The 27,939-nt window shown below is 31.4% G+C and overlaps 4 protein-coding genes across 4 annotated transcripts; 3 read left to right on the forward strand and 1 right to left on the reverse strand.

Moving 5' to 3' along the window:
* Nucleotides 1-1,504: 1,504 nt before the first annotated feature.
* LOC140886252 (ABC transporter G family member 15-like) lies at nt 1,505-6,953 on the forward strand. The gene is made up of 9 exons (XM_073292777.1): nt 1,505-2,048; nt 3,953-4,032; nt 4,208-4,672; nt 4,762-4,890; nt 5,030-5,161; nt 5,399-5,689; nt 5,774-6,046; nt 6,158-6,265; nt 6,422-6,953. Exons 1-9 carry the CDS (start codon nt 1,817-1,819, stop codon nt 6,791-6,793), a joined length of 2,082 nt encoding a protein of 693 aa, XP_073148878.1. The 5' UTR covers nt 1,505-1,816; the 3' UTR covers nt 6,794-6,953.
* Nucleotides 6,954-12,814: 5,861 nt separating this feature from the next.
* Nucleotides 12,815-18,800, forward strand: LOC140893034 (ABC transporter G family member 12-like). Its single transcript, XM_073302105.1, has 9 exons — nt 12,815-13,144; nt 14,208-14,287; nt 14,834-15,295; nt 15,401-15,523; nt 15,592-15,723; nt 15,848-16,138; nt 16,771-17,043; nt 17,117-17,224; nt 17,316-18,800. Exons 1-9 carry the CDS (start codon nt 12,898-12,900, stop codon nt 17,670-17,672), a joined length of 2,073 nt encoding a protein of 690 aa, XP_073158206.1. The 5' UTR covers nt 12,815-12,897; the 3' UTR covers nt 17,673-18,800.
* Nucleotides 15,189-22,885, reverse strand: LOC140888747 (protein TRAUCO-like). Its single transcript, XM_073296447.1, has 5 exons — nt 21,853-22,885; nt 20,143-20,382; nt 18,811-18,915; nt 15,353-15,428; nt 15,189-15,249 (listed from the first exon to the last, which is right to left on the reverse strand). Exons 1-3 carry the CDS (start codon nt 22,883-22,885, stop codon nt 18,812-18,814), a joined length of 1,377 nt encoding a protein of 458 aa, XP_073152548.1. The 3' UTR covers nt 15,189-15,249; nt 15,353-15,428; nt 18,811.
* Nucleotides 22,886-25,988: 3,103 nt separating this feature from the next.
* LOC140893391 (uncharacterized) lies at nt 25,989-27,735 on the forward strand. Its single transcript, XM_073302455.1, has 3 exons — nt 25,989-26,831; nt 26,942-27,481; nt 27,574-27,735. Exons 1-3 carry the CDS (start codon nt 26,040-26,042, stop codon nt 27,667-27,669), a joined length of 1,428 nt encoding a protein of 475 aa, XP_073158556.1. The 5' UTR covers nt 25,989-26,039; the 3' UTR covers nt 27,670-27,735.
* Nucleotides 27,736-27,939: the final 204 nt, after the last annotated feature.

The raw sequence follows: 27,939 nt of genomic DNA on the forward strand, positions 1-27,939 counted from the left end.
CAGAGGCAAGTGGCAAATGGATCCAAAGTTTTAGTCAATTTCCCTTCCACTCACACGTGGGTTTTGTCTAGGAATTGATAAGATTTTTGCTCAAAGAAATTCGGTCCAATAGTCTGCTCCATTTTCATGGAAGAAAAATCTAAGAAATCGGCCAAATTCTTGAAGAAACAAAGTGGGAATTTTGAGTTTTTGCTTTTAGAATTTTCGGTCAAAGCTTCTCGTATTTGTAGTATTTGATCTCGCCAATAATTTCTGTAAGTGGGCTTATGTTTTAAAATTATTATGTTGATTTAAAAATTCGATCGCTCATGCTAATCGTTGGAATTTTGTTATTTAATATTGTTCATGATGGTGTTTTGCTGAAAATATGTTTTGACACTGTTATGAATCGAATTAGGAGTGGAAAGGGAATTTCTGAACCATGTTATGTTATGACCCTGATACGGTGGATATAATAACCGTTCTATGACCTCACCCCTTAGATGGATTACATATAGGGGACTGATCAGTTAGCCACGAATAATGAGAGGAATTTCAGTGTCTGGCCAAAGTTATGTTATGCTATGTTAGGTCATGTCAATTATGTTATGATGATGTTCATGCTATGCTATGTTAAGACATGATATGAAATGTTTACGCTTTGAATTATGCTATGAGTTTTTGAAATAAATAAATATATATATATATATATATTTGATATGATCGATCGGCCCCCACTTGCTGAGTGTTTCCCAAAACACTCACCCCTTATTTTTTCCTCCCAGATGATGAAGATGATGATGTAGAAGTTCGTGAACAAGATATGTATTGGGAATGGTGATAGATGATCAATAAGACTAAATTTTGCTATTTTTATTATTGAGATTTTCGCATTAATATTTTGTTATTAAGTTTTTAGACGCTTCCGCAGTGTTTTGTTATTTTGGATTTATCGAGTTGTAAAGACGATGTTTTGGATTTTATTTATGATAATTAATAGACTGGTTTGGTTTATACTGTACTACGAGGCTGGTTGTTTTATAATTTTTTGAGAATTTGAAATAACGTCGGTGGCACGTCTTGGTCTCGGGGTGTGACAAAATACATCCAAAATTATTTTATCCATGCGCACAAATTCACCGATGGAGAGATTTGGATTTGAAAGAGTATATAAAGGATTAAAGGAAGGTGGATATCATGAAATGATTGGAGTAGAAAAATAAATTCAACTTAAGAAACCGATAGATTTATTATAATTATGAATTAAAATTAAAAAAAAATCCCTAATAGAATATTTATCTGGTGTAGTGAGAAAAAAGAATAACTTCCCATGCAAACCTATCGATCGATCGATGGATCATTAATATGCACGTACAGCTGTAACTAAATTTATCTGCGCGCAGATATATATATTTAATTTAATAAAATAAAATAATAAAATACCGCGAAGATATTTCAATTTGTTTATATATATATTTCCTTCCATAACTTTGAACGGCAATTAATTATATATGCAACCGGAAACCATTTATTAGTTGTGACCCCATATATGCAATAAATTTGGCATTGCCCTCACTCACCAGTTACCATTAATCTCCTGATCTCATTTGCTTCAAAAACAAATTATCTTCATCCACTCCGGCCCAGATCAGATCAGATCAGGCACTTGTAGTACTACGTACTCTAGATCGATCGATCATTCTTCTAGCACAATATCATGACAATTAAGCAAAACAAGTTTCAGTGATCAATACCATCCATCTAGCTAGCTAGCATAGCAAGCAATGTGTTCCTATCTATATATAATTTTTTTTTTGGAGTGTTAATTAATTTGGTGATGGAAATAGAGGCGGCGAGTGGTGCTGTTGATTTGGAGATGGGCATGGCGTGGAACGAGGGCGAGGCGTACTTGGTTTGGGAGGATTTGACGGTGGTGGTGCCCAATTTTGGGCAGGGTCCGACCAAGAAGTTGCTTCATGGGCTCACCGGATTTGCTGAACCTGGTCGGATCATGGCCATTATGGGTCCTTCTGGCTCTGGCAAATCCACTCTTCTTGATGCATTGGCTGGTATCTATCTATCTATCTATATATTTTTATTTCTAATTTAGTCCTAGTCCGATCCAATATATATCCCCTTTCATCAAATTCATTCATTCATAATGGTTAATTTGTTTAATTATATATGTGCTTGCTTTTGCTTTGATTATTGATGCATATATCTATTTGTGGCAAATTAAATTGAAGTGAAAGGCTCTAGTAGTCTTTCCCCGGCCCAACCCATAATTTATTAAGGACTTATGAATTAGATTCATTTAACAAATTAAATCTAGCTTAATTGCTGCATTGGCCTGGATAAGCTAGCTTTGATAATCAATTATCACATGCATTACTGGAATTGGCGTACATTATTAATTAATTAATTAAGTGAAAAGAGAATACAGCCATTAATGAGTTAAAGGGGTTAGGAGCAGAGTGGTTGGAGTATTAAATGACAAATTCAGCGCATCCATCATTAATTAATTATACTGTCTGCATGGCCTGTGCCTAGCTATTTATTTACGATGAAAATATCTTCCTAGCTTTAATTAAACACAATCCCTTCTTCTCTTACTAATATTTTATTAAGGAAAATGATACGTGTACACATTGATTTATACATTGAATTACACACTATACATGAAATTATAATAGTATGATAATGCTACATGTACACAGGGTGTTACACGTTGGGTTACACATTGCACTTGAAATTATATAATTATCCTTGCACTTTATTTGAATAAATTTTTTTCAAAAATACATGTAGGATAATCATGTAATTTCAAGTGCAATGTGCAACCCAACGTGTAATACCCTGTGTACATGTAGCATTACCCATCCCTCCATTTGATTTGAAAAAAATCTTTCCAAAATACATTAAAGATATTTATGTAATTTCAAGTGCAACGTCTAACCCATAATACGTGGAAAATTTTGTTGGCATTCTGTATATATAATCGTGTTTTAAAAAAAATATATTATATATTGTAGCAACAGTTAAAGGAGTAATCTATCATAAAAAAAAAAAAGAAAAAAAAACAAACAAACAGTTAAAGACCATTCCTCTCCCCCAATTATAGAAGAGGACGGGAATTTCTTTCTAGTATCAAACAGATTAACTTAAGGCCTCGTTTGGTTTTAAAAGTTAGACTATAAAAACATTTTTTTTAAGTGTTTTTCAGTTAACAAGATGTTTGGTTGATCAAAAAGTGCTTAAATAACCACTTTTTTAAGTCAAAATTAGTGCTTTTTTAGAAGCAAAAAATTGTAGCTTTTAAAAGCACTTATTTTAAAAAATCTCTACAAAATCCAAACGGGTTCTAAAGCAGAAAACAGATTCAATTTCAGAATTATTGTAATTAAATAGAAAATCAACAGTACTTTGCACCTACGTACTAAGTTCGTTCTTTCTTTCTTCTTCTTCTTCCTTTTTTTTTTTTGGTTAAAAAAAAAAAGCTATATATTGCAACAACCTAGCTACTTATTTGCACTTAAATGTTAATTATGGGCCTTAATTCGTTGTTTAGCAATTTCAATATTAAAAAAAAAAACTTAAATAAAAATCATTCTAGTACGTACTTTTGCCAGTTGAAAACATATGTTAATAATTTTTAGCAATCCATTTGACACGATATTTTATTATATATAAATTAACCAGTATTAATTCTTAATTAATTTGGTAATTTAAGCATGAAAGGAGCAGTTGAAATTAATGGTAGCAATCCATTTGACACGATATTTTATTATATATAAACCAGTATTAATTCTTAATTAATTTGGTAATTTAAGCATGAAAGGAGCAGTTGAAATTAATGGTATGTATATATGACTGTTTATTTCCTGGAGAAAATTTGAGTATTCAATGATCCCTTTCTTGTTTCGTACGTGCTTCACTAGCTAGCTAATTCATATATACTTTGCCGCTGCTGCAGGTAGATTATCAAGAAACATTTTCATGACAGGAAACATTCTTCTTAATGGAAAGAAAAAGAGGCTCGACTACGGTGGTGTTGTAAGTATATATATATATATATATATATATGGATCCGATCCTTATAAGTGCACGTACATTATAAAAATATTATATATATTCTTGATGAATTGCAAATTAGTAGGTATTTTTTAATTTCTAGCTAGCTAATATATATAATATAATGCATGCATCAACTGATGATATATTCGATCAGGCATATGTTACCCAAGAAGATGTGTTGTTAGGGACACTTACTGTACGAGAAACTATATCTTTCTCGGCCAACTTGAGGCTTCCGAACAACATGATGTCTAAGGAAGAAGTAAAAGAAATAGTAGAGGCAACTATAGTGGAAATGGGACTTGAAGATTGTGGTGATCGGCAGATAGGAAACTGGCAGTTAAGAGGCATAAGTGGTGGAGAAAAGAAAAGACTAAGTATCGCCCTCGAAATTCTCATACGACCCCGTTTGCTGTTTCTTGATGAACCAACCAGCGGCCTTGACAGTGCATCAGCATTTTTTGTCATTCAATCTATCAAGAATCTTGCTCGAGACGGAAGAACCGTTATCTCCTCTGTCCATCAGCCTAGTAGTGAAGTTTTTGCCCTGTTTGATGATCTTTTTTTACTATCCGGGGGCCAAACTGTTTACTTTGGAGAAGCAAAGACGGCAGTGAAGGCCAGTATACTAACTATTTTATTCATTCATTCCTTTACTTAATTAGAAATATCCTTATTATATATTAATGTTTAATTTGCCTTTTTCAGTTCTTCGCTGAAGCAGGGTTTCAGTGCCCAAGCAGGAGGAATCCATCGGATCATTTCTTGCGCTGTATTAACTCAGATTTTGATGTTGTGACGGCCACTCTCAAAGGGTCACAAAGACTACTACTCCAGGTATATATATATATATATATATATGAATTCTGAAACAAATTTTTATATATACATTCTTTCGTCAATATATATATATATATATATATATGATCATGAATTAATAATATATATTTGCTAAAGAAAATCACGTTAATGACAGGAAACACACAAATCATCAGACCCTTTGATGAATTTGGGAACGGCAGCTATCAAATCAGTGCTTGTTGAAAAATACAGGCATTCAGATTATCCAAAAAAGGCAAGATCAAGAATACGGGAGCTATCTGCCATAGTAAGTTATAAATATATATATATATATATAATCAATTTAAATCAGCTCTTGCTTGATAGTTTTATATATGTGCTTTGCAATAAATCGATTAGGAACACACGTACACAGCTAGCTTGAAAAAAAATATATATTAATATTTAATGTACGTTACATGCATTAATAATTTGTTTAGGTATATATATTATATATATGGTTAGATTAGATCGTTAATAAAAAAGGGTGTTGATCGAATTGCAGCAAGCTGGAGTTGTTATTGAAACTGCAATAAAAGGAAGCCAAGCAAGTTGGTGGAAACAGCTTCATACTTTAACAAACAGATCATTGTTGAATATGCATAGAGACGTTGGCTATTACTGGTCACGAATAGTTATATACACCATGGTTGCTTTGTGTGTTGGAACTCTATTCTACGATGTTGGCACGAGTTATACAGCGATCTTGGCTCGGGGAGCTTGTGGCGGATTTATCACCGGATTCATGACTTTCATGTCCATTGGAGGCTTTCCATCCTTTATCGAAGAAATGAAGGTGATGAAAAACGAATTAAAAAATTTATAAAGACATAATATTATCGAATTTTAATTCTTTGGAAATTAATTAACATGCATGCAGGTGTTTTATCGGGAAAGGCTTAATGGGTATTACGGCGTTGCTGTGTTCATACTGTCCAACTTCCTCTCGTCCTTACCATTTTTGTTTGCAGTATCCATCATTACTGGGACAATAACATTCTATATGGTGAAATTTCGGCCCGAGTTCTCTCATTATGTCTTCTTCTGCCTAAACATTTTTGGGTGCATTGCTATGGTAGAGAGTGTCATGATGATCGTAGCTTCACTGGTTCCCAACTTCTTGATGGGGCTCATAGCCGGTGCCGGAGTTCTTGTAAGTGCATGTAAATTAATTAATTAATTAAATGTATAATATATATATCCCCATATATATACATATGTAATTAATCACCATATATATCATCATGAATTAATTAATTTGTAGGGGATTATGATGATGACTGCTGGATTCTTCCGTTTGCTGTCGGATCTTCCAAAACCTGTTTGGCGGTATCCCATTTCATACATTGGCTATGGGGCATGGTCACTGCAGGTTCGTTTTATATTGAATTTTTACTAGCTAGCTAGATAGCTAGTATCTTATCTTATACAATAATTAAGCTGCTAAAAATTAAAGAAAAGAATGTTTAATTAATTATATGTAATGATGAATTAATGTATGATCGATGGAGAGTACTGGCCGGTGCAGGGAGCTTACAAAAACGACATGGTTGGGCTTGTATTCGACCCTCTAGTACCTGGAAATCCAAAACTAAAAGGAGAGGATGTTGTTCGGAATCTATTCAAAATACCATTAGATCACTCCAAATGGTGGGATTTGGTAGCAGTATATGGACTGATAGTATGTTACAGGCTTCTTTTCTTTGTGATTCTCAAGTTGAAGGAGCGATTATCGCCCTACTTTCAGTCGCTTTACACCAAGAGAGCATTGCATCGTTTCAAGAACAGGCCATCGTTTAAGCGAAAACCCAGCAGCTCATATCCTAATTCCAAGAGCTACCAGAACAATTTTCACCCTTTGGCTTCTCAAGAGGGACTCAACTCACCTATTCCTGCCTAGCTAGCTGCTATTCACTGCTATTCAAATTTAATTTGTCTTTAATGTACGTTACTGCAATAATATAATAATTAATAAATTCAAATTAAATTTTACGACACTTCATTGTATTTGTATCGGGTTAGTCTATTTTACACTCCCCTATTTCAATACGATTAAATCATGTGAGATCCATATATTTTTATGGAAATTGGCATATGTCCTGATAATCCAATGATTGATATTTGACCACATCATGGGGTAGAAGTACTCCAAATATAGCATAGAATAATTCATTTGTATTTTGTGACTGATCAGCTAGCTAGTGACAACAAATACGCTCAATTAATTTTTCTGATTTAATTTCCAACTTAATTTAATCGATCGGTTTAATTTATTATTTTTTAAAATTGAAATCATGATCATTAATTTATAAAGACCCAATTTCAGAATAATTTGTTTTTAATTTAATTTATCTGGGCAGAAATATATATGTTTTGAATATATATATATATATATATATATATATATATATATATATATATATTATCTATTACTCTTATAAATATATGAGTTCCAATTGTGATTTTTAGTTTACCCTTCTTTATCTTACATATTATCTATTCTATTACTCTTATAATTATATGAGTTCCAATTGTAAATTTTCTAATTTATCCTTCTTTATCTTACATATTATTAATTAAATATTTTTGTCATTTTCAATGTTTTTTTAGGTTTTCTATTTCATTTTCTAGATTAGTCAAGTGTAATTAATTTTTGTCCATTTATTTATTAAAGATATATTAATTGTTAATATTTAATTCATGTCTTAAACTAAAAATTTATTATATTATATTATTTTAATTGAAATATGTCTTAATTAAATTTATATGTCTATATCTATATATATATATATATATAAGTGACACTTTAATTATTATCATTTTTCATTTATATTACATACTATTAATTAAATTTTTTTTTATTTTCAATGTTTTTTTAGGTTTTCTATTTCATTTTCAATATTAGTCAAGAGTAATTAATTTTTTTCCATTTATTTATTCAAGATATATTAATTGTTAATACTTAATTCATGTATTAAATTAAAAAATTTATTAATTTAAATTTATCTTAATTTTGTGTCCATTGATTTATTATTCAAAATAGATTAATTGTTAAATTTAATTCATTTCTTAAACTAAAAATTTATTATATTATATTAATTGAAACATGTCTTAATTAAATTTATATGTCTATATCTATATATATATATATATCTATAAAAGTGACACTTTAATTATTATCATTTTTAATTTAATAATTAATATTTTTTTGTAATATTTATAAAAATTTTAGGGACTACAAATGTAATCACCAACATCAATATTTTCTTGTCCAATGTAAAAAATATACTCATTTCTTCCCAATTTATTAGGCTTGTGTGTATTTTCATATATATATATATTAAGAAATTGTTTGAGAAAATAAATTTTGAAGAAATTTCTCATTTTACCCTTATTTAATGAAATTTAAAGAAAATAAAATGATTATACAAATAGTTAATAATATGAATTTAATAAAGATAAATTGATAAAATAATATGACATATGATATTTAATATGAAATAAAAGTGGCACTTTATTTATTATAATTTTCACTTAATAATTAATATTATTTTCAAATATTTTTGAAAATTTTAAGGACTACTAATGTAATGAACAACATTAATATTTTCTTGCCCAAGGTAAAGATTATAATCATTCCATCCCACATTTTTAGGGTTGTGTGTATTTTTACATATATATTAAGAAAGTGTTTGTAAAAATAAATTTTGTAAAGAAATTTTTCATTTTGCCCATATTTAATGAAATTTTAATAAAATAAAATAATTATAAAAGTAGTTAATAATATGAATTTAATAGGAATAAATTGTTAAAAGAATAGGACATATGATATTTAATATTAAAACTAAATTATATAATTGAGACCGATAAAAAAATAAATGTAGTTTAAATAAGTGAGACATAAAGAGTATGATTATAATTAAGTTTCATGTTGATATGTGTACTACAATATAATACTTGGCAAATAGAATATTTTTTTTAAAATAATACTAAGCTAATTTTTGTCCATTTATTTATTAAAGATATATTAATTGTTAATATTTAATTCATGTCTTAAACTAAAAATTTATTATATTATATTATATTAATTGAAATATGTCTTAATTAAATTTATATGTCTATATCTAAGAGATAAATTGGTAAAATAATATGGCATATGATATTTAATATGAAATAAAAGTGGCACTTTATTTATTATAATTTTCACTTAATAATTAATATTATTTTCAAATATTTTTGAAAATTTTAAGGACTACTAATGTAATCAACAACATTAATATTTTCTTGCCCAAGGTAAAGATTATAATCATTTCATCCCACATTTTTAGGGTTGTGTGTATTTTCACATATATATTAAGAAAGTGTTTGTAAAAATAAATTTTGTAAAGAAATTTTTCATTTTGCCCATATTTAATGAAATTTTAATAAAATAAAATAATTATAAAAGTAGTTAATAATATGAATTTAATAGGGATAAATTGTTAAAAGAATAGGACATATGATATTTAATATTAAAACTAAATTATATAATTGAGACCGATAAAAAAATAAATGTAGTTTAAATAAGTGAGACATAAAGAGTATGATTATAATTAAATTTCATGTTGATATGTGTACTACAATATAATACTTGGCTAATAGAATATATTTTTTAAAATAATACTAAGCTAATAGAATCCATTAATATTAATAATTAACATAAAATAATTATACAAGTAGTTAATAATATGAATTTAATAGGAATAAATCGATAAAATAATATGAAAATTTAAAAGAATTAATAAATAACATAAATATTTTCTTGTCCAAGGTAAAAAAAATATGTTAATTTCGTTCGATTTATTTAGGTTTGTGTGTATTTTCACATATATATAAGAAAGTGTTTGTAAAAATAAATTTTGTAAAAGAATTTTTCATTTTGCCCTTATTTAATTAAATTTTAATAAAATAAAATAATTATACAAGTAGTTAATAATATGAATTTAATAGTTATAAATTGTTAAAAGAGTAGGACATATGATATTTAATTGAGAACTAAACTATATAATTGAGACAAATAAAAAATATATATAGTTTAAATAAGTGAGACGTAGAAAATATGATTATAACTAAGTTTCATGTTGATATTTGTATTATAGTATAATACTTGGCTAACAGAATCAATTAATATTAATTCTTATAAAATCGTAAAAAGTTGCATGACATAGAAAATCACACTAAATTCAAATTGATTTTTAAGTGAGACAAGTTATTCTTATATCTAAGTTACTTAAATCCCAAAAATGATTGATTATAAAACTTTTTAACTTGTTTAAAGTATGATTGTTCATCCTCTAAAAAAATATTTTTTTCTTCACATTTTTTGTCTACTCAAATTTTTATTGCAGATAATATATTTAACATACTATTCTTAAAAATTACATATTAATTATCACATGCCATATGAATGCCTTTTGTGGCATGTACAACAATATGTGTTTTATATGTATATCAAATTTAAAACAACTCAATTAAATTATTATTGAAGAAAATTAAGAATAAAAACAGATTCAAGTCAAAAATTGAGATCGAATATTATTGAATTGTCAAAAATCACGTCATGAACTAACAATATATAGTCGAAAATTAAATGTTAGTGCACCAAAACCAAATTTGACAACTCAATGGATTAAAACTCAAATTTGAACAAGTTAATGAATCCAATAATCATTTATCTGAAAGAAATTAGTGTAGCAAGTCAAACTACAACAATTATCTAATGATTAACATGATTTATCAGAGAAAAAATAATACGTGGTTTATATTTACTTTAATTATCAATAGAAGATCAAAATTCATCTCTAAATAAAACTTTTAAATAAAGGAAAAATAGTTTTTTTTGTTCACTAGCTTATTTAATATTATGCTTTGGTCCACTAAGTTTACAAAGTTTATTTGTGATACGCTAAAATTTAATTCGGCTACTTCTGGTCTAATTGGGGACGTGACACTGGAAAATACTGATTTATAATTAAAAAAAATACTGACACGACGTAAAAATGCTGAAGTGAGATCGAACATTGTTGAATTGTCAAATATCACGTCAGAAATTGAACTAACAATAATTGAAAATTAAATGTTAGTGCACCATAACCAAATTTGACAACTCCTACAAAACTCAAATTTGGACAAGTTAATGAATCAAAAAATCATTTCTTAAACTACTGTTTTTTTCTTAAAAATCAATATAAGTAAAATTATCATTTAACATAAATTGTGTTATGCTGGGGTGCAATAATAGTCGCTGAGAGCATTAATCGAAACATGACGTTTGAGATTTTGTATTGTTTAAAATTTTGAGCCGTATTGTTACCATCAACTATAAATTTTGGTAAAGTGAGACGTGTTCGGTCATACAATTAATATCAGAGTCAAGCTTGTAGTTTTGATTCATATTAATTGAAAGCATAATTATTGATAAGGTGGTTGTTTGGGTACAATAATTGTCTCGTTGGGTTGAACAATTGAAACATGTGTTTGTTTGAACTGCGATACGATCTAAAAAATTTGCGTTACACAATTAGCACTAACTATATCTTTTAGTAAAACACAAATCTCTTGATCCTACAATTTGTAACAAATAGATATATTTATGTTTTTCAATAAAAATACAACATATGTTATTGTTTTAAAATTTTTAGCTAAAAAATAAATCCAACTCAATGCATAAACATATAATATCACTAAAAATATCGTCAATCAGAAACCGACAAATATAACAAAAAAAAAAAGTTAAATAGGTCATTTCACCACTTCAGTAGCTAATTAGGTATTGAATTATTGTGACTGAAGTTTGAATTTGCTCATAAAAAGTATAACACTTGATTTTAATAAAGCTAAACATTCGAAATTTGATAACTTCGATCTCAATTAAATAAAATTATTGTTACTTACAACGCACATACATTTTTCTACTATATATATAAATATATTCAAGGAATCTGAAAATATCAAGAGGGATTTGGCTTGCCTTAGAATTAATTATATAAATATTGAAATAAAAACTGAATTAATAGAAGCGAAATGAATTAAATAATATTGTTGGAGAGTAGTGCATGTACGTACATGTGTGGCCAAAGAAGTAATATAATAATTTTAAACAGAAATGGATATATGGGTAGCGTGAATAAATGATATTGTCTGTAAAAAGAAGAAAATTTATTGTTTACCCAAAGTTAGAAGGCGCATGCATTAGCTATAGCTAGCTGTATTAATAAATAATTAAAGCCCAAATATTGTATGTATATAAATCACAATGCATGCTAATTTAAACAATAACAGCTAGCTAGATCATTGAATTATCTAGATTAATTTCATTATATATATACTTAAAAATTATATTAATCCTATAGTAGTGATCTGTATATATGTTTTTTATTTTCTTGGATGGATCAACTAGCACATATGTTAAATTTCTAACTAGGTACGTTTGATTTTGAAAACACATATCTCTTAATTATCATGTGATTAATGTCGACCGAAAGACGTAACGATCGAGAACTAATATATCCAATGTGTCTGCCAAACTCAAGCTACATATATAGTCATTCAGTAATTACAAATTGGACCATAACTTATGCATCAGCATGCCTAACTGATCTATTGATTTGAGGATCGGATTAACTAATTAATTGGTATTCATATATATATTTATATGTACCCTCAAATGAATTATACCTTAATTAATTAATTAGCTAATATATGTACAATTTTTTCTTATTCTTTTTTATTTTTTTCCTGATACTTAAATTTGACAGACCCTAAATTTACGATTGACACGTCTATCACTTTTGACAGCTTCGGCATTCATGCAATAAATGCCCACTGTTGCACTACTTATATTAATACGATCGAGTTGCTAGCTAGCCAGCGTCCATGTTCTTATAATTCTTGCTGCATATATGTCTTAATTTTTAATTAGCTCAAAGAAATTTTTTTTTTTTAATAAAAGAAGAATATATATATATGGAGATAGAGATAGAGATAACGACGAGTCAGGCAACTGTGGAAGGAATCTCGGGTTCTACTGCAGAAGAAGCTCCCGCAGCATATTTAGCATGGGAAGATTTAACAGTGATTTTACCCATTTTTGGGAATGGATCCACCAGAAGATTGTTAGACGGGTTAACGGGTTATGCTCTTCCGGGTAGGATCATGGCTGTTATGGGTCCTTCTGGATCCGGCAAGTCCACATTTCTTGATTCTTTAACAGGTTTTATTTTCATCCCAATATATCATCAGTTATTATAATTATATATTTCTCTTAATTAATTTGTGCATGGGAATTAAGATCAATATACCTACCTACATACATATATACACACACACACTTTTCAAATTAGAATACATATATTATATATATGTTGAACCAATGCAAAAAGTACCACCTCTTTTTCTTAAATAAATTTTAAAAAAATTGGTACCACCTTTTTCGAATATGGTGAACGCACAACAACAGTGGATTAGCTAGGGCTGCCATGAAATATATACACAAATATATATACTGCATTTCATCATAATTTAAATTTTAGGTTTCGCGTCTATAAATATGTTGGATTCATGATTTCCAACTTCATTAATAAGGATCTACATATTTTTCTTTTTTTTTTTTTAAGTACGTACGTAATTCCTACGAAGAATTGGGACAACCACCCCAATTAATGGGAGATGCCAAATTCTTGAATAATAGTACTAATATCATGTTTGTTCAATTCATCTACTAATTATTTTCCTTTTTTTTTTCTTGAATAATGGTACTAATATCATGTTTGTTCAATTCATCTACTAATTATGTCCCATTTTTTTTCTTGATTACTAATCAATTAATGTGCAGGTACAAGTTTTTTTTTCCAAATGTAATTATAAATAAATAAACTGTTAGCAGCAATTACAATTGTGGAAATTAATAGTAGCTTTTTTCAAGCACGGCCTATAATAAGTTGGAGTCCAATTTGGTTTGCATTTGAAAGAGTAAAAAAAAAACTTATTGAAAATAAATGAATCGAAACTAGAATAGAAGAGAAGAGAAGAGAGAATTATATATTTAGATAGAGTTTTATTTTTAAAACCTGAATTTTAAAGTACAAGAAATCTAAAGAAACATAAAAAAATACATAATATTTGACCCTGAAATATTTCTGAAAAAAGACAAGGGTGGGAATGGGAATGGTATCAACCGCTTATGTGTTTGCATTGAATGCGTACAGGATTTCTAAATTTGACACTTGAATTTACTGAGGTAGTTGTGCAATTAATGTGCATGTTGAATGTTGCAGGCGGGGTTTCAGGCCAAGCACTCGTCACTGGTAATATTTACCTTAATGGAAGGAAAAGGACAGCAGATTTTGGTCTCCTCGTAAGCATATATCTCAAATTTTATTATTATTATTATTCTTTTTATTTTATTTTAAACATATCCCCGTTTTTTGTTTGTGCTAATAATATCTTTTAATATTTACAATGACTTGGTGTTTTTAATTGTCAGCTTAATAAAATACCCATTGTATGCAACTAAAAAGTTTAAAGTAAAGGTAAGTCATGTTCAAGGACAATGCAAATAAATTACTAACAAACTAATTTGACATCGATCAATTATTAATTAAATCTAAAAAATGGGAATTTAAAAGTATCTTCTCCCCCTTCTGTCCAATTTAATTTACACCATAATCACCTAATTGTTTACACAATTTAAGGCCTACACGTGTTCTTTTCCCTAGAGGTAAATATATTGTAGACCGAAATAGAATGAGCATATATCATCAATGAGTGAAATCCCGTGGACAAAAATAAAGCGGTTATTGATTTAACCTTGGCTAATTTTAGTACAGAATCATTCCAGAAAATTATGAATGTTGCTCTTCTTTTCTTCAAATTCTTATACAAATTGTACTGGAAATATCAGGCTTATGTAACTCAAGAAGACGTTTTCTTGGGAACACTTACTGTAAGAGAAACCATAAAATACTCGGCCTCGTTGAGGCTACCAAGCAGCACACCGAAACATGACATGGATGAAATCATTGAAAATACCATACTTGAAATGGGACTTCAAGACTGTGCTGATCGTCTCATTGGAAACTGGCATTTGAGGGGCATAAGTGGCGGTGAGAAGAAGAGGCTGAGTATTGCTTTGGAGATTTTAACAAAACCAGGTCTCTTGTTACTTGATGAACCGACCAGTGGTCTAGACAGTGCGTCTGCTTTTTTCGTGATTCAAGCTCTTAAGAATGTGGCATCTGGTGGGAGAACAGTTATTTCCTCCATCCACCAGCCTAGCAGTGAGGTTTACGCCCTCTTTGATGATCTTTTACTGTTATCCTGCGGTGAAATGGTTTATTTCGGGGAAAGCAAAAAGACCGTAGAGGTATAAATATTAAAAAAAAAAAAAGCATCAATTTATAGGCTTCAAAAGAATACTTACGTTAACACTTATCAACTGTTGATGCCCGTCATATGAGTTTTCTTACAGTTCTTTGCTGATGCGGGATTCCCTTGTCCTAGTAGAAGAAATCCATCAGACCATTTTCTTCGCAGTATAAACACAGACTTTGATCATGTAAACAACACTTTGATGGGAGCTCAAAGAATAAAAGTAAGTTAGAGCTAATCCCAATACCGCTAAATTAGCAAAGACTATATTACTTTTCACTGGGTATGCAGGATCTAAAAGATAATTCCAGCCCGCTAATGAATATAGCAACAACAGAAATCAGAGCAAGGCTTCTTCATAAATATCGAAGCTCGAAAATTGCGGCAACAGTGAGAACTAGAGTCCATAAATTCTCATCCTCTGTAAGCATCTTATATGCCTTGAAAGTGGATAAATCATTTTAAAGGCAAACCAATCAGTTTTGAATGATGCCTCTTACCCTAACTACTACAATCCTATTTCCTATTGATGAGAAATATATTGCAGCAAGGACTTGATTTCACAGAAACCAGAGGAAGCCAGGCAACATGGTGGAAGCAACTTTCAACTTTGATAAACAGATCTTTCACCAATATGTCTAGAGATTTTGGATATTACTGGCTAAGAATCATCGTGTATATAACAGTATCCATTTGTGTTGGCTCTGTCTTTTACAATGTTGGACACAGAACTGAGTATAAGGCACTTCTAGCAAGGGCAGCATGTGGTGGATTTGTGTCAGGTTTTATGACATTCATGACCATTGGAGGATTCCCATCATTCATTGAAGAGATGAAGGTAAAATAATCTCACTTGGTATCAGTGTGTAATACAATATTAAAAAGTATAATCAAATATTGGAAACATCCTAGCCAGTGCCTTTTAGTAGAAATGGGTGGCAACTTGAGCCACCTAATAAATGTTAATGTACTGGTCAGTTGTATTAGCTACAATGTAGAGTGGTCTCCAGTCCATGGTCATGAAGTTCACCGTTCACCAGGGCATAGGTATATATTAGCAAAATTTATGCATCAACACAAAGTCACCCTTACATTCAAATGAAATAAATCCATCAACACACAACCCAAGGTTGTATGTACTAAGATTGATGGATTTGATTTTGGGAAAAATGTGAGGGATGGATTTAAAATGAGTGTTGAGTGTACTTGAAATTTCTTACTATGACCATCGGAAATGCTTAATTTTGTATGGAGTGAAACTTAAATTCACTTGAATTTTGTCCGTCCAAATAATTAAGTAATTTGAACTCCATCAATCCAAACACAACCCTAAGTGAATTCTTGTACATCTGTCTCTGGCACAAATTACTATAAATTACAGCGTGAACGACCCTCGTGCTAGTTAGTGCCTTGTATAAATATCAACTTGTAAATTAAAGATTCTGATTTTCAGTATTATGGTATAAACAGATATTTTATAAAGAAAGGCTCAAAGGACATTATGGTGTTGGAGTGTTCATTCTTTCTAACTTCATCTCTTCGTTTCCATTCTTGGTAACAATGTCCTTTAGTTCGGCATCCATCACTTATTTCATGGTGAAGTATCACTCTGGCCTCTCCCACTATATGTTCGCCACGGTCGATCTTTTATTTTGCATAGCAGTAGTTGAGAGCTGCATGATGGTAGTGGCTTCAATCGTTCCCAATTTTCTGATGGGGGTCATTGTAGGGGCAGGCTTTATGGTAAGTACTCCATATTTCACCTATCCATACTTACCTTGTCTCCAATTCTCCATTTAAATGTAAGTTAATATAGGGCATTATGATGGCAACATCTGGTTTTTTCCGGCGCCTTCCCGAGCTTCCAAAGCCATTTTGGAGATACCCGATTTCATATATGAATTACATGACATGGGGCTTACAGGTAAAGCTAAAGTGTTTCTGTGTTAAATTCAACATTTTCTCCTTAATGTGATTATTTTAATTTGTTTTTCCCCCTTAACTCATAAATAAAGGGAGCATACAAAAATGACATGATTGGGATCGAGTTCGAATCCCCTTTATTCGGTCAACCAAAACTGAAAGGTGAAGAAGTCCTCAAGTCTGAGATGGGAATTTCACTAAAACACTCAAAATGGTGGGACTTGGCAATGGTGATAGGCATTCTCATAACTTACAGACTACTGTTCTTCTGCATCCTAAAATTCAAGGAGAAGGCTCTGACAAAATTTCGAGCATTTTATGTGAAAAGAACTGTTCAACGTATCAAGAAGAGGCCTTCATTCAGAAAGTCATCGGCATTTCCTTCGGCGAGACATAATGTTCACCATTCCTTGTCTTCTCAAGAGGGTCTCAACTCTCCATTATATTAAAAGTACAGTTGGTTTTTATCGTAAAATATATGTAGGTAAGCTTTATCTTATATGTTCCAACTTCTGAATTAATAAGACTACCAAAAAGCTGTAAATGTTGTGGAAATAACACAAGATTTATATTTTATGACGGAAACAAAAAAAAAATTGCATGTGTGCATATCTTATCAGTCAATGCATAGCTTGCATAAAATTGACGTCAGTGCTTCTAAATGAAACAATGACATCAGTTTATCTTCACAATGATGCGTATGATAATTCCTATGTGTATGTGTCGATTAATACGGTTTCCAAAGTCATCCATATCACAAATACTTATTACTGAATAAATCGGTTTCCACCCAAATTTTTTAAAATCAACTTTTTATTACAATTGCTAAGTTAATTCTTGAAACATACCAAGACCTCATCCAATAATCAATTAGTGTTCACAAAAAAAGTGAACTTTACTTTAAAACATCATAATACTTATAAAATTTGATATCATAGTAAAATAGGACAATTCAGAATCAAACTTCAGAATGGTGTACATTTGATACCATAGTGAAATAGGAAAGTTAAGAATCAAACACCAGAATGGTGTGACTCAACCTACATTAAGTTAAAGATGCAATCCCTAAAAGCCACTTTATTTCGAATTGCATCTGACCTAATGTGAGCTTTCATACTTGAGACAAAAATGCACAATCTTATTACATCTTAATCAATAGGTCCACATGCATTCTAGGGAGATAATATTGCTAAAAAACACAGGTTAGAACACAAGATAAAATGGATAAAAAAAAGTACAGCAGTATACGAGAAAACGGAAGGACTGGCACCAACTAGCCAAGAGTGCAACCATTTGACAACATACTGCTCCAAGAATTTAGAACGCATGGAACATAGAGCTAAAAGAGGGGTATTGACAACTGATTCGAACTCTACAACAGATTTTCATGCTTGTATACAATATGGTCGTACACAAAAATTCAGGAAGGGCGATGGGTCGAGGGAGAATATATTTTGGGGGAGGGAAACTTGTATTTCTAGAAAAGTTATACATATTGTTTACTGTTGTTTTTAACACACGTCAGCCCTTGCTTTAACAGGAAAAAGGCAAATAAATTAAGCTTTTTATATGTCGAAGATTACCAACCTTATTGAAATTGACTCACCACTTCACCAGCTTTCACCAAATCACAGTCGTCCTCTTTTAATACTCTGAACATAGGCGACATTCTGAGAATTTTCCGTGGATTACCTGAATTACAAAGAAAGTTTCTATCATATACAAGTGCACCAAATGAGGTATCCCTTCAAATTTCTCGTAAAAGGAAATAACAAGAGTAAATGTAAGCACTCATACAGAGAAGACATGGTAATACAATTAATGTTATCAGTCATATGCACATGCAACTGGATTCTGCATTCCTTTCCGAAATACGACTTATGCCCCGTCACGTTTCCATACCACTTTCTTACTTGCAACTATCAATAACAAGGAGCTGAAAATGGCATAGGCGGATGAAAGAAACTAAAGATGAAAAAAACAGAAACAATTTTTTTATCATTTATGTTTGAATAACATCATAGAAGAACTGTTAAAAGATTGAGAAGAAATAATAACGAAAACCTGATTATTAAAAATGGCAAGAATACTTTTCAGGATACCAGGTTAGAACCTTACGACATTAGATCCAAATTGCAACGAGTGACTATTATGACCGCACATCAATTTCACAAGGAATCTTGGAGAGTAATAAATTTGTGCGAATTTCCCACCCGGAGGCTTATCTTTTGATGTTTGGTTCACGTGGACTAAAGGTCTAAGAGTTGTGATGAAACTCAATGCATTGGAATGACTGACATCTGGAAAAGGCTATCATTGGGTCAATATCAATTACATGGCCTGCGTTTACATAATAAATAGGACGTTGACTTCTCAAGCGGCCAGCAATACTATGATTTGATACCAACTCAATTCTATTGTAATGTGTGAGTAATGCGTGACTTTAATTCCTAATTTATGTAGTGGTTTTCCTCTCCAAAAAAAAAAACAAGATATTGTAAAAATACTAATGATTTTGGAGGCTGTCCCACCAAGAAAGTTGATAATTTGGGATTGAGTTCTTCTTTTGGACTTGTGATCTAAGTGGCTAGTAATTTCACTAGACATCTATATAAATGATGGAATGCATAGCTCAACAGAGTCATTTGCTCCATCATCTTGAGAGTCGATGACACCCGTTTTATTCACTTTCCAAATTCTACAACTACTTCTTTGATTCTTCCTTGAAGGAAAAGGCAACATCATTGGCTAAGAGAAGTCAAGTTCACAAGAAGGTAATGTGTTTGCCATTTCAAAAGTAGACGAAGAGGTTATTAAAAAAAATTAAATATGAAATATTCAGCATTCAGCATTCTGGTTGCTATATGGTAAAATAGTACGGAAACAAATTTTAAAGATATGGCTACACGATGGACACACCATTCTCAACTCTACCATCATAACCCTGATATGGAACTTCAATCATAGGTCTCGGGATGGGACGTTCACCAAAATTTTCAGGAAACCTTTCAAAACCAGGACCAAAACAGAATTTAACAACACAATTTGGCTGATTCGGAAGAGTGTACATTGAAGCAGCTGGGTAATAACGACCGCCATAAAGATCTCTGAAAGCAATCCCCTGGCATATTCCATTTTTGAAAAAAGATATCTCACTTCCTGCAAAGCACGAGCAATTTTTCAAAAAAAACGAAGGACAGGTATCCAGTACTCCAATTTCATGTCTGAGCTTCTAAGTGATTTGACTGACAAACAGAATGAACACAACAAACTGTAATATAACTTTAGGCTACATATATATGCTGGTTGACAGAAATTAATTCATGCACAAAAGTCAAGTGAGAGAGCTTATTCTGCAACGTCGACGAAAATTTCCGAGGTTTCCCTTGATCCATCTTCATACAAGACATAAGGAAAAAAAAACTTTGAAGTACATAGTATGTACACCACTATTATGAATGCAAGAACACTAGGAAAATTAAGATAATGGTATGCACACCGTAGTTATGAATACATGAATAGCATTGATGGGTTTACGAGATTCAATGACATTCCGAACTTACTCCTACTAATAATTTGTACGAACATGTTCTTTTCGTGGCTTACTCGTCCAGATCACCGGATGATATCTTGACAAAAAATTCATAGAAATTGAATGCACACAAGTGGATAATTAAATACTATGGAAATATTTTCTCCTTTGATGACATGGCCTCGAAAATTAAATATGTGATTGTATGGTATTGAAAAGCCAAGGTCGACCTAATATCTAGCATATCAATCCCTGTTAAAATAAAGTACTATTGATGTGCCACCACTCGTGAACTTGAGCTTCCAATACGAGTTATTACCAGATGATATCGCACCGAAGGCCACAGATTCAAATCGCATAGTGGGCAAAAGCACACATATTTCTTATGTTTGTCTAGTACCTTATGTTGTTTAATGGTCATTCAACTTGAAGGTGTGTGCCTTGGATATTAATTTTGAGCATAAATTCCTAAGTCTCTGGCTTACAAATGGGGGGCTTGTCATTGTATAAATTATAAAATAATTAATTTGTGTTGCCTCCCAAAAGCTCAAGGTTATGGGAATTGCGTTTCAATACGTACAATGAGCATTCTCATGCTTTAAACGAAAACTAATGATGTTTCAAAACTACAATGAACTTGTAGATGAATTATGTAAACCATGAACTCAAACTGGAGGTAGACCAATTATCACAGTTGTCATTCCATGTTGTAAATCAAATTTCATTTTCAAGATCACACCAAGCATCAAACTCCATGCTATGCCTGAATGGTTTTCTCTATTCCAATTCACAATTTCATCAAAAACAGAAAATCCAGTCGATTACTGAATAATTCCAGACAATATAAAATAACATAATGAGTCTCACAAATATCATAACAACCGATTTCGATACCGTAGACCTTTCAGAAAGGCACAAACATTAAGCAAGAGCATCAGAACTAAGTAAAAACAAACAAACAAAAAAACAAACAAACAATACTCTAGCAACACTCACCAATAGGGGATATAAAGGATAATGCAAGGTCAGAGATCAAATATAGGCAGGCAGTGGAACATAGCATAGGTGAAAAGCAATAAAAACTAAAAAGCACACACCAGGAACAGCTTTCAGGGGATCCTCTTTGGCGCCTGTAGCACTAGCACACAGCTGTACCTTATTTGAATCCAAACATAGAGGATCAGGGACATACGAACCACCATCCGGCAAATTAATATAGAACCCAATAACATCACCTTCTTTGTACCCTTCCTCCCCATACTTCTCCCTCAATGCCTTGTGCACTTTACTGCCATCAACATCCCTATACCCATAACTATTTCCATAAAATCCCACAGGTGCCTGCAAATCACCTTTACCAGTGGACCACCCCAATCTCGTGTGCCCAGTTTCGCCCAAATGCAGCACTTTAATCTCAAAATACCACGCACCCTCAGTCACTCCCCGTGTGGCCCTCAGCATTCTGTACCCCTTTGTGGTGGATGCAGTAAGTCTATCCTCACTCAATTCGATCTTTTCGGCCTTGAAAACTTTAGAAAGACAGATTTTTAATTCTGGATTATCGTCATATTTGTCCGGAGATCTGGAGAATGGAGGGGGCATCAACATTTTATCTGCCAGTGAACCATAGATGCTAATAGGATTCTTGGGGTTATGGCTGCCGTTGGAAGCGTGCTTGGTCTTTTTCTTTCCCTTCCTAGAAGTGGTCACCCAGACATCCTTGCTCTTCTTCTTTTTGTTCTTCAACTTGTTCCCCGATTTCGGCACGAAAGGAGGCAATTTTGGTTCCTGAGGCACCGGAATAATGGTATCAGCGGGAGAGGAAGAGTCTAAAACATGAGATTCAGGCTTGGGAAAATTTGATGGACTAATTTGCTTCTTCCGAGGAGGTTCCTCCTTGCCATCATCACCGAGTTCTGGGAAAGAATCAGGGGACTTGGTGGAGTCGTTTCGATCGGAATCGAGGACCAGTGGATTCCCCAAATCGGAGGCTTTTTCAGAGGGAGCGGCTTGGAGGTCTTTCCCGAAGTCATTCACAGAGGACTCGGGATCAATGGTAGCACCGAGTATGTCCATCGGAGTGGAGGAGTAGAGGACACTCGCCGCTTTTATAGTTGACTTAAGGCCCATTCCTAAGCCCAAAACCCTCTGGCCCTGTCCACGTATTTTCCTTGTCATTTGATACTCCCCTTCCCTTTTCTTTTCTTTTCTCTTTGTTTTTTCTTTTCTTTTCTTTTTTTTTTTTGTCATAATAATAATAATAATAATGTCAGATTAAAATTTTCTAACCAAAATGAAAAATCCCTCTTATCCCAAGTAAAGTATAAAATTGGAGGGGGAAAAAAAAAGTAAAACGAACTATTTTATCAACAAAAAAATTTGTTATTTGTGTAGTATATATGAACTAACACGATATATAGTTTGTGTATCTTAATTACATCAACCTATGAATCAACTTTAGTAATTATTCGAGCTCCCATGTAATGTTAGCTAGATTCCCTCGTCTTCACCAGTCACCAATGACTGCTTGGACGGATCGATTTTAATGATTAAAAAAAAAAAAAAAAAAAAACCCAGCTAGCATTGGCCAAAGCTAGCCAATTCCTCATAATTAAATTGCATTAAGATTTCTTTTCGTAACCGGATAGATGAGATACTACCTGTATAGACAATGCCCCAACCTAGATTCAAGGGTTGAGATTTATCAATATGTGTGAGACCTACAATTTATTTAGTGAACCCCACAAATATTGATCAATCTCTACCCTTAGATCTATCATTGGGATAATGCCAATAAAGATAGGATGAAATGATCCGCGTAACCGAATGTGGTGCTGGAGTGCTCATTCATACTCTTAATTACCACTAATTTTTCATGATTTTGTAGCTTGCTAGCTATCAAGATTCCCGTGTATCGAATTTGTACCCAAGTTTTATTAATTTCATAACAAAAAAATGCATGTCTACGATGAACATAATTAATAAACTAGCTAGTATAATAAATTATAATAACAATAATAATCTCGATCGAGCTGCTGACTTTAATTTTTACGCAAGCTAGTCGTGTTGATTACAGTTATATATATATATATATATATATATATATATATATATATATAGAGTTTTGCTATGCTGCCCACTAACTATACCCAACTCTGTGCCTACCATGTACAAGTCAACTCACTTATTCTACAGGTCAACTCATGACTTGTATATGGTGGGCACGGAGGTGGCCATGGTTGGTGGGCAGCATAACAAAACTCTATATATATATATATATATATATATATATATTAAAATGTATTCTGGTAAACGAACTATTGGTAAAATGTCATATTGGTACACGAACTATTGAAAATGACTTAATTGGTACATGATCCAATTAAAAGGTCAATTTTACCCTTAATTGGAATTAATATTATATTTATTAATTTTAAAATATCATATTTATTTAAAAATTAAATGAGTAAAATTCATTTTGATACACGAAATATATGTAAAATGTCAATTTGGTACACGAACTATAAGAGAATGATTTAATTGGTACATGATTTAACTAAAAAGTTTAATTTATCCTTTAGTAATTGATTTTAAGTTCAATTATTTTTTAATAATAAATTCAATTAAGTGTATATTTTATTTTTAAATTAATTTTTATTTATTGTAAATTAAAATTTATATTAATTTAAAAATAATAAAAAATAAGTATCTTAATATTTTTATAATATATTTATATTTTACTCATTAATAAATTATTTATATTTTTAAAATATTAATAATATAAAATAAAATGGTATTTTTTGCTATCTATGTAAATAATTATCCATTTAAAAAATTGATATAAATTATATAATAATAAAATCACAAACTCAATAAATAAATCATATGCAAGACTAAAATATATTTAATAACGATAAAATATAATTAAATACATATTTATTTATTTATATTTAATTTAAGTGCGAGTAAAAAAATATAAAATTAAAAATTATTAAATCGAGTAAAAAACTTTTGGGTTATTAGAACTACGTAAATTGAGATAATGAGTGAGATTTTTCTGTGATATTTATTTTTTTCATGATCTAATCTTTAATGTTGAAAATTTTTATACTAAATTTTGTAAAATTAAAATGGTGATTATGCTTGTTTCAATCATCTAAACACAAGATCAACAGATTTCGATGATATATATTTTTATCATATCAATATATTATAATATTTGTTGTATAATTTGACTTAACAATTATTTATCATTATATATATAATTAAATTTTAAATAAATACGATATTTTAAAATTAATCAATATAATATCAATTCTTATTAAGAGTAAAATTGAACTTTTAATTGGATCATGTAACAATTAAGCCATTTTTAATATTTCGTGTACCAATATGACATTTTACCAATAGTTCGTGTATCAAAATTTATTTTACTCTTTTAAAATTAATAAATATAATATTAATTCCTATTAAGCGTAAAATTGACATTTTAATTTTATCATGTACCAATTAAGCCATTTTCAATAGTTTGTGTATCAATATGACATTTTACCAATAGTTCGTGTACCAAAATACATTTTACTCTCTCTCGCTCTCTCTATATATATATATATATATATATATATATATATATGCATCTCTTGACGGCAAGTTTCCACAAATTAAGCTTTTGGTTTGAACTTAAAGCCAATTTATTTGAATTTTGAAGCTTCCTAGTTACGTAAAGAACCTTAAATCCAGCATAATCTTCCTTCGTTAGCAATAAAATGTTTAAGGCACGTGATATGTAATACATATTTATATAGTCATGATCTATATATACAAATTAAATGGTGGGAATTCATTTAACTAATAAGAGCTAGTTTTTATATATATTTAAACCAATGTACTCGTTACCCATACGATGCATTTTTTTAATAATAAAAATCTAATTATTAATTAATTATATATATATATATATATGGTGTGTTATTAAGTGTAATTATGATTTTGAATCAAAATAATAAGATATTAAAAGATTCAATAATTTGGATGAGTTGATCAAATGTATTATATATAGATATACATAAAGTACGTATAAACTCACTGTCACACATCACATGACCAAGCAAGCTAGCTATGAATTAAAAATATATATATTCGAAAGTCAGAACGCATATATGTATGTACAGAAGCAACGTAATTACTCCGATCCATTTCAACAGCTTGGATCATTAATATGGTTATTTGAAGGAAGCTGCTATATATATATCTAGTCTAGTATAGTCAGTCTAGTAATCAATTAATGGCTCCAGCACTAGTTCAAAAGATATTGAATCATTTAGTTACGAGTCGTCGTCTACACAAGACCCTTTCCATTTGTGTTGTAATCTTTTCATTTTGTTGCTTGATCATTTACCTCGCCATTCATCAACCCATAAATTACATGAATTCTGTCATCTTGTCTGATCTTCCCACTGCAGATTCTCCTGATCCGACCAATATCAGCCACCTCGTATTTGGCCTGGTGGGCTCAGAAAAAGCATGGCGTCGAAGAAAAACTTACATCGAATCCTGGTGGCGTCCAAACATCACACGGGGATACCTATTTTTGGATCGACCCCCGGGGATGCCAGCTTGGTCTCCATCAGCTCCTCCTTACAAAGTATCCGACGATCTCACCAAACTTTTCAGAAACACGGATGTCACGGCCCAACGGATCATACATGGCATCATGGAGGCTTTCAGAGAAGCTGCTGATGACATTAATCTTAGGTGGTTGGTAATGGGGGACGATGACTCCATATTTTTTGTGGATAATATAGTCGATGTTCTCTCAACATATGATCATACAAAGTACTACTATTTTGGGGGGCAGTCGGAGTTTATTTTGTCCAATCATTGGTATTCTTTCAGCCAGGGATTTGGAGGTGCTGGATTTATTTTGAGTTATCCTTTGGCTAAAGTGTTGGCGGAAGATATGGAGAATTGTCTGTTGAGATATAGGTATACTTTGAAACCTGCTGCTGATCTTACTGCAATGTCTTGTATTGCTGATATTGGAGTTAGCCTAACTCCCCTCAAAGGATTGCACCAGGTACCTAGTACTACTGCTATATATATATATATATATATATTCATGATATGATCATTAATTTTCATGAAATATTTATATTATATATTTGCTGCATCGATCCATGCTTGCAGATTGACATTCGTGGCGACATATCAGGTTTCCTATCCTCCCACCCACAGTTCCCTTTACTCTCCCTTCACCATTTCGACTTTGTTGACCCACTCTTTCCCTCCATGAACCGATACGAATCCACACGCCACCTCATGGCTGCAGCAGCAGCCGATCAGTCCCGAATGCTGCAGCAAACTATCTGCTACCACCGACAAAACGGGTGGTCCTTATCCATTTCTTGGGGATATTCTGCTCATATATATGAAAGAATCATACCTCGAGGATTCTTACAGTTCCCCCTCGAAACCTTTAGGCCATGGGGAAGGAGCCCCCGCCCACCACATTACATGTTTAACACGCGCCGCCCATCAGATCATCCCTGTGAAGCCCCCCATGTTTTCTTTTTCCAAGCCGTCCATAAGAAAACAGAGCATGATCATCCGCTCATAACCACATTTACCCGAGCATGGCCTCGGAGTTTGCCTGCTTGTTCTGGGAACACTTCTGCTGAGTTTGTTTACAAAATTCTGGTACACACCCCACCCACAAAGCGTCTTGAGGTATATATATATAATCTTTTCTTCTAGCTGCAGGGATTCATTAGTAGTACTATATATTCAAATTATCATCATCTTTTTTTCTTTTTTTCCAGATTGATAGAAGTGAATGCTGTGACATCCTTCAAATACATGATAACAAGGCAGAGGTTAAATATAGGGAGTGCATGAAAAATGAGATCATTGCTTAATTAATTTATCTTTCTGGACTGGAAGTAACCAATTTTTTTGCATTATTAATTATTATTGTGATCAGATATGGATTTACATCATTTATTCCATATGATATGAAATACTATTACCATTTTATATAGCATGGTAGTAAGAATCTGTAGCAGCATGAACGTAACACCAATACATTGTGCTTTTAATTTACTTCGACTTTATATATGCTCAACCTGATCAGAGAGCTAACAATCAGCGTCAATCCAATTCCTTTTCTTTTTCTTTTCTTTTTTTTT

Source organism: Henckelia pumila, chromosome 3, assembly GCF_033568475.1.
Source record: "Henckelia pumila isolate YLH828 chromosome 3, ASM3356847v2, whole genome shotgun sequence".
NCBI lineage: Eukaryota > Viridiplantae > Streptophyta > Magnoliopsida > Lamiales > Gesneriaceae > Henckelia > Henckelia pumila.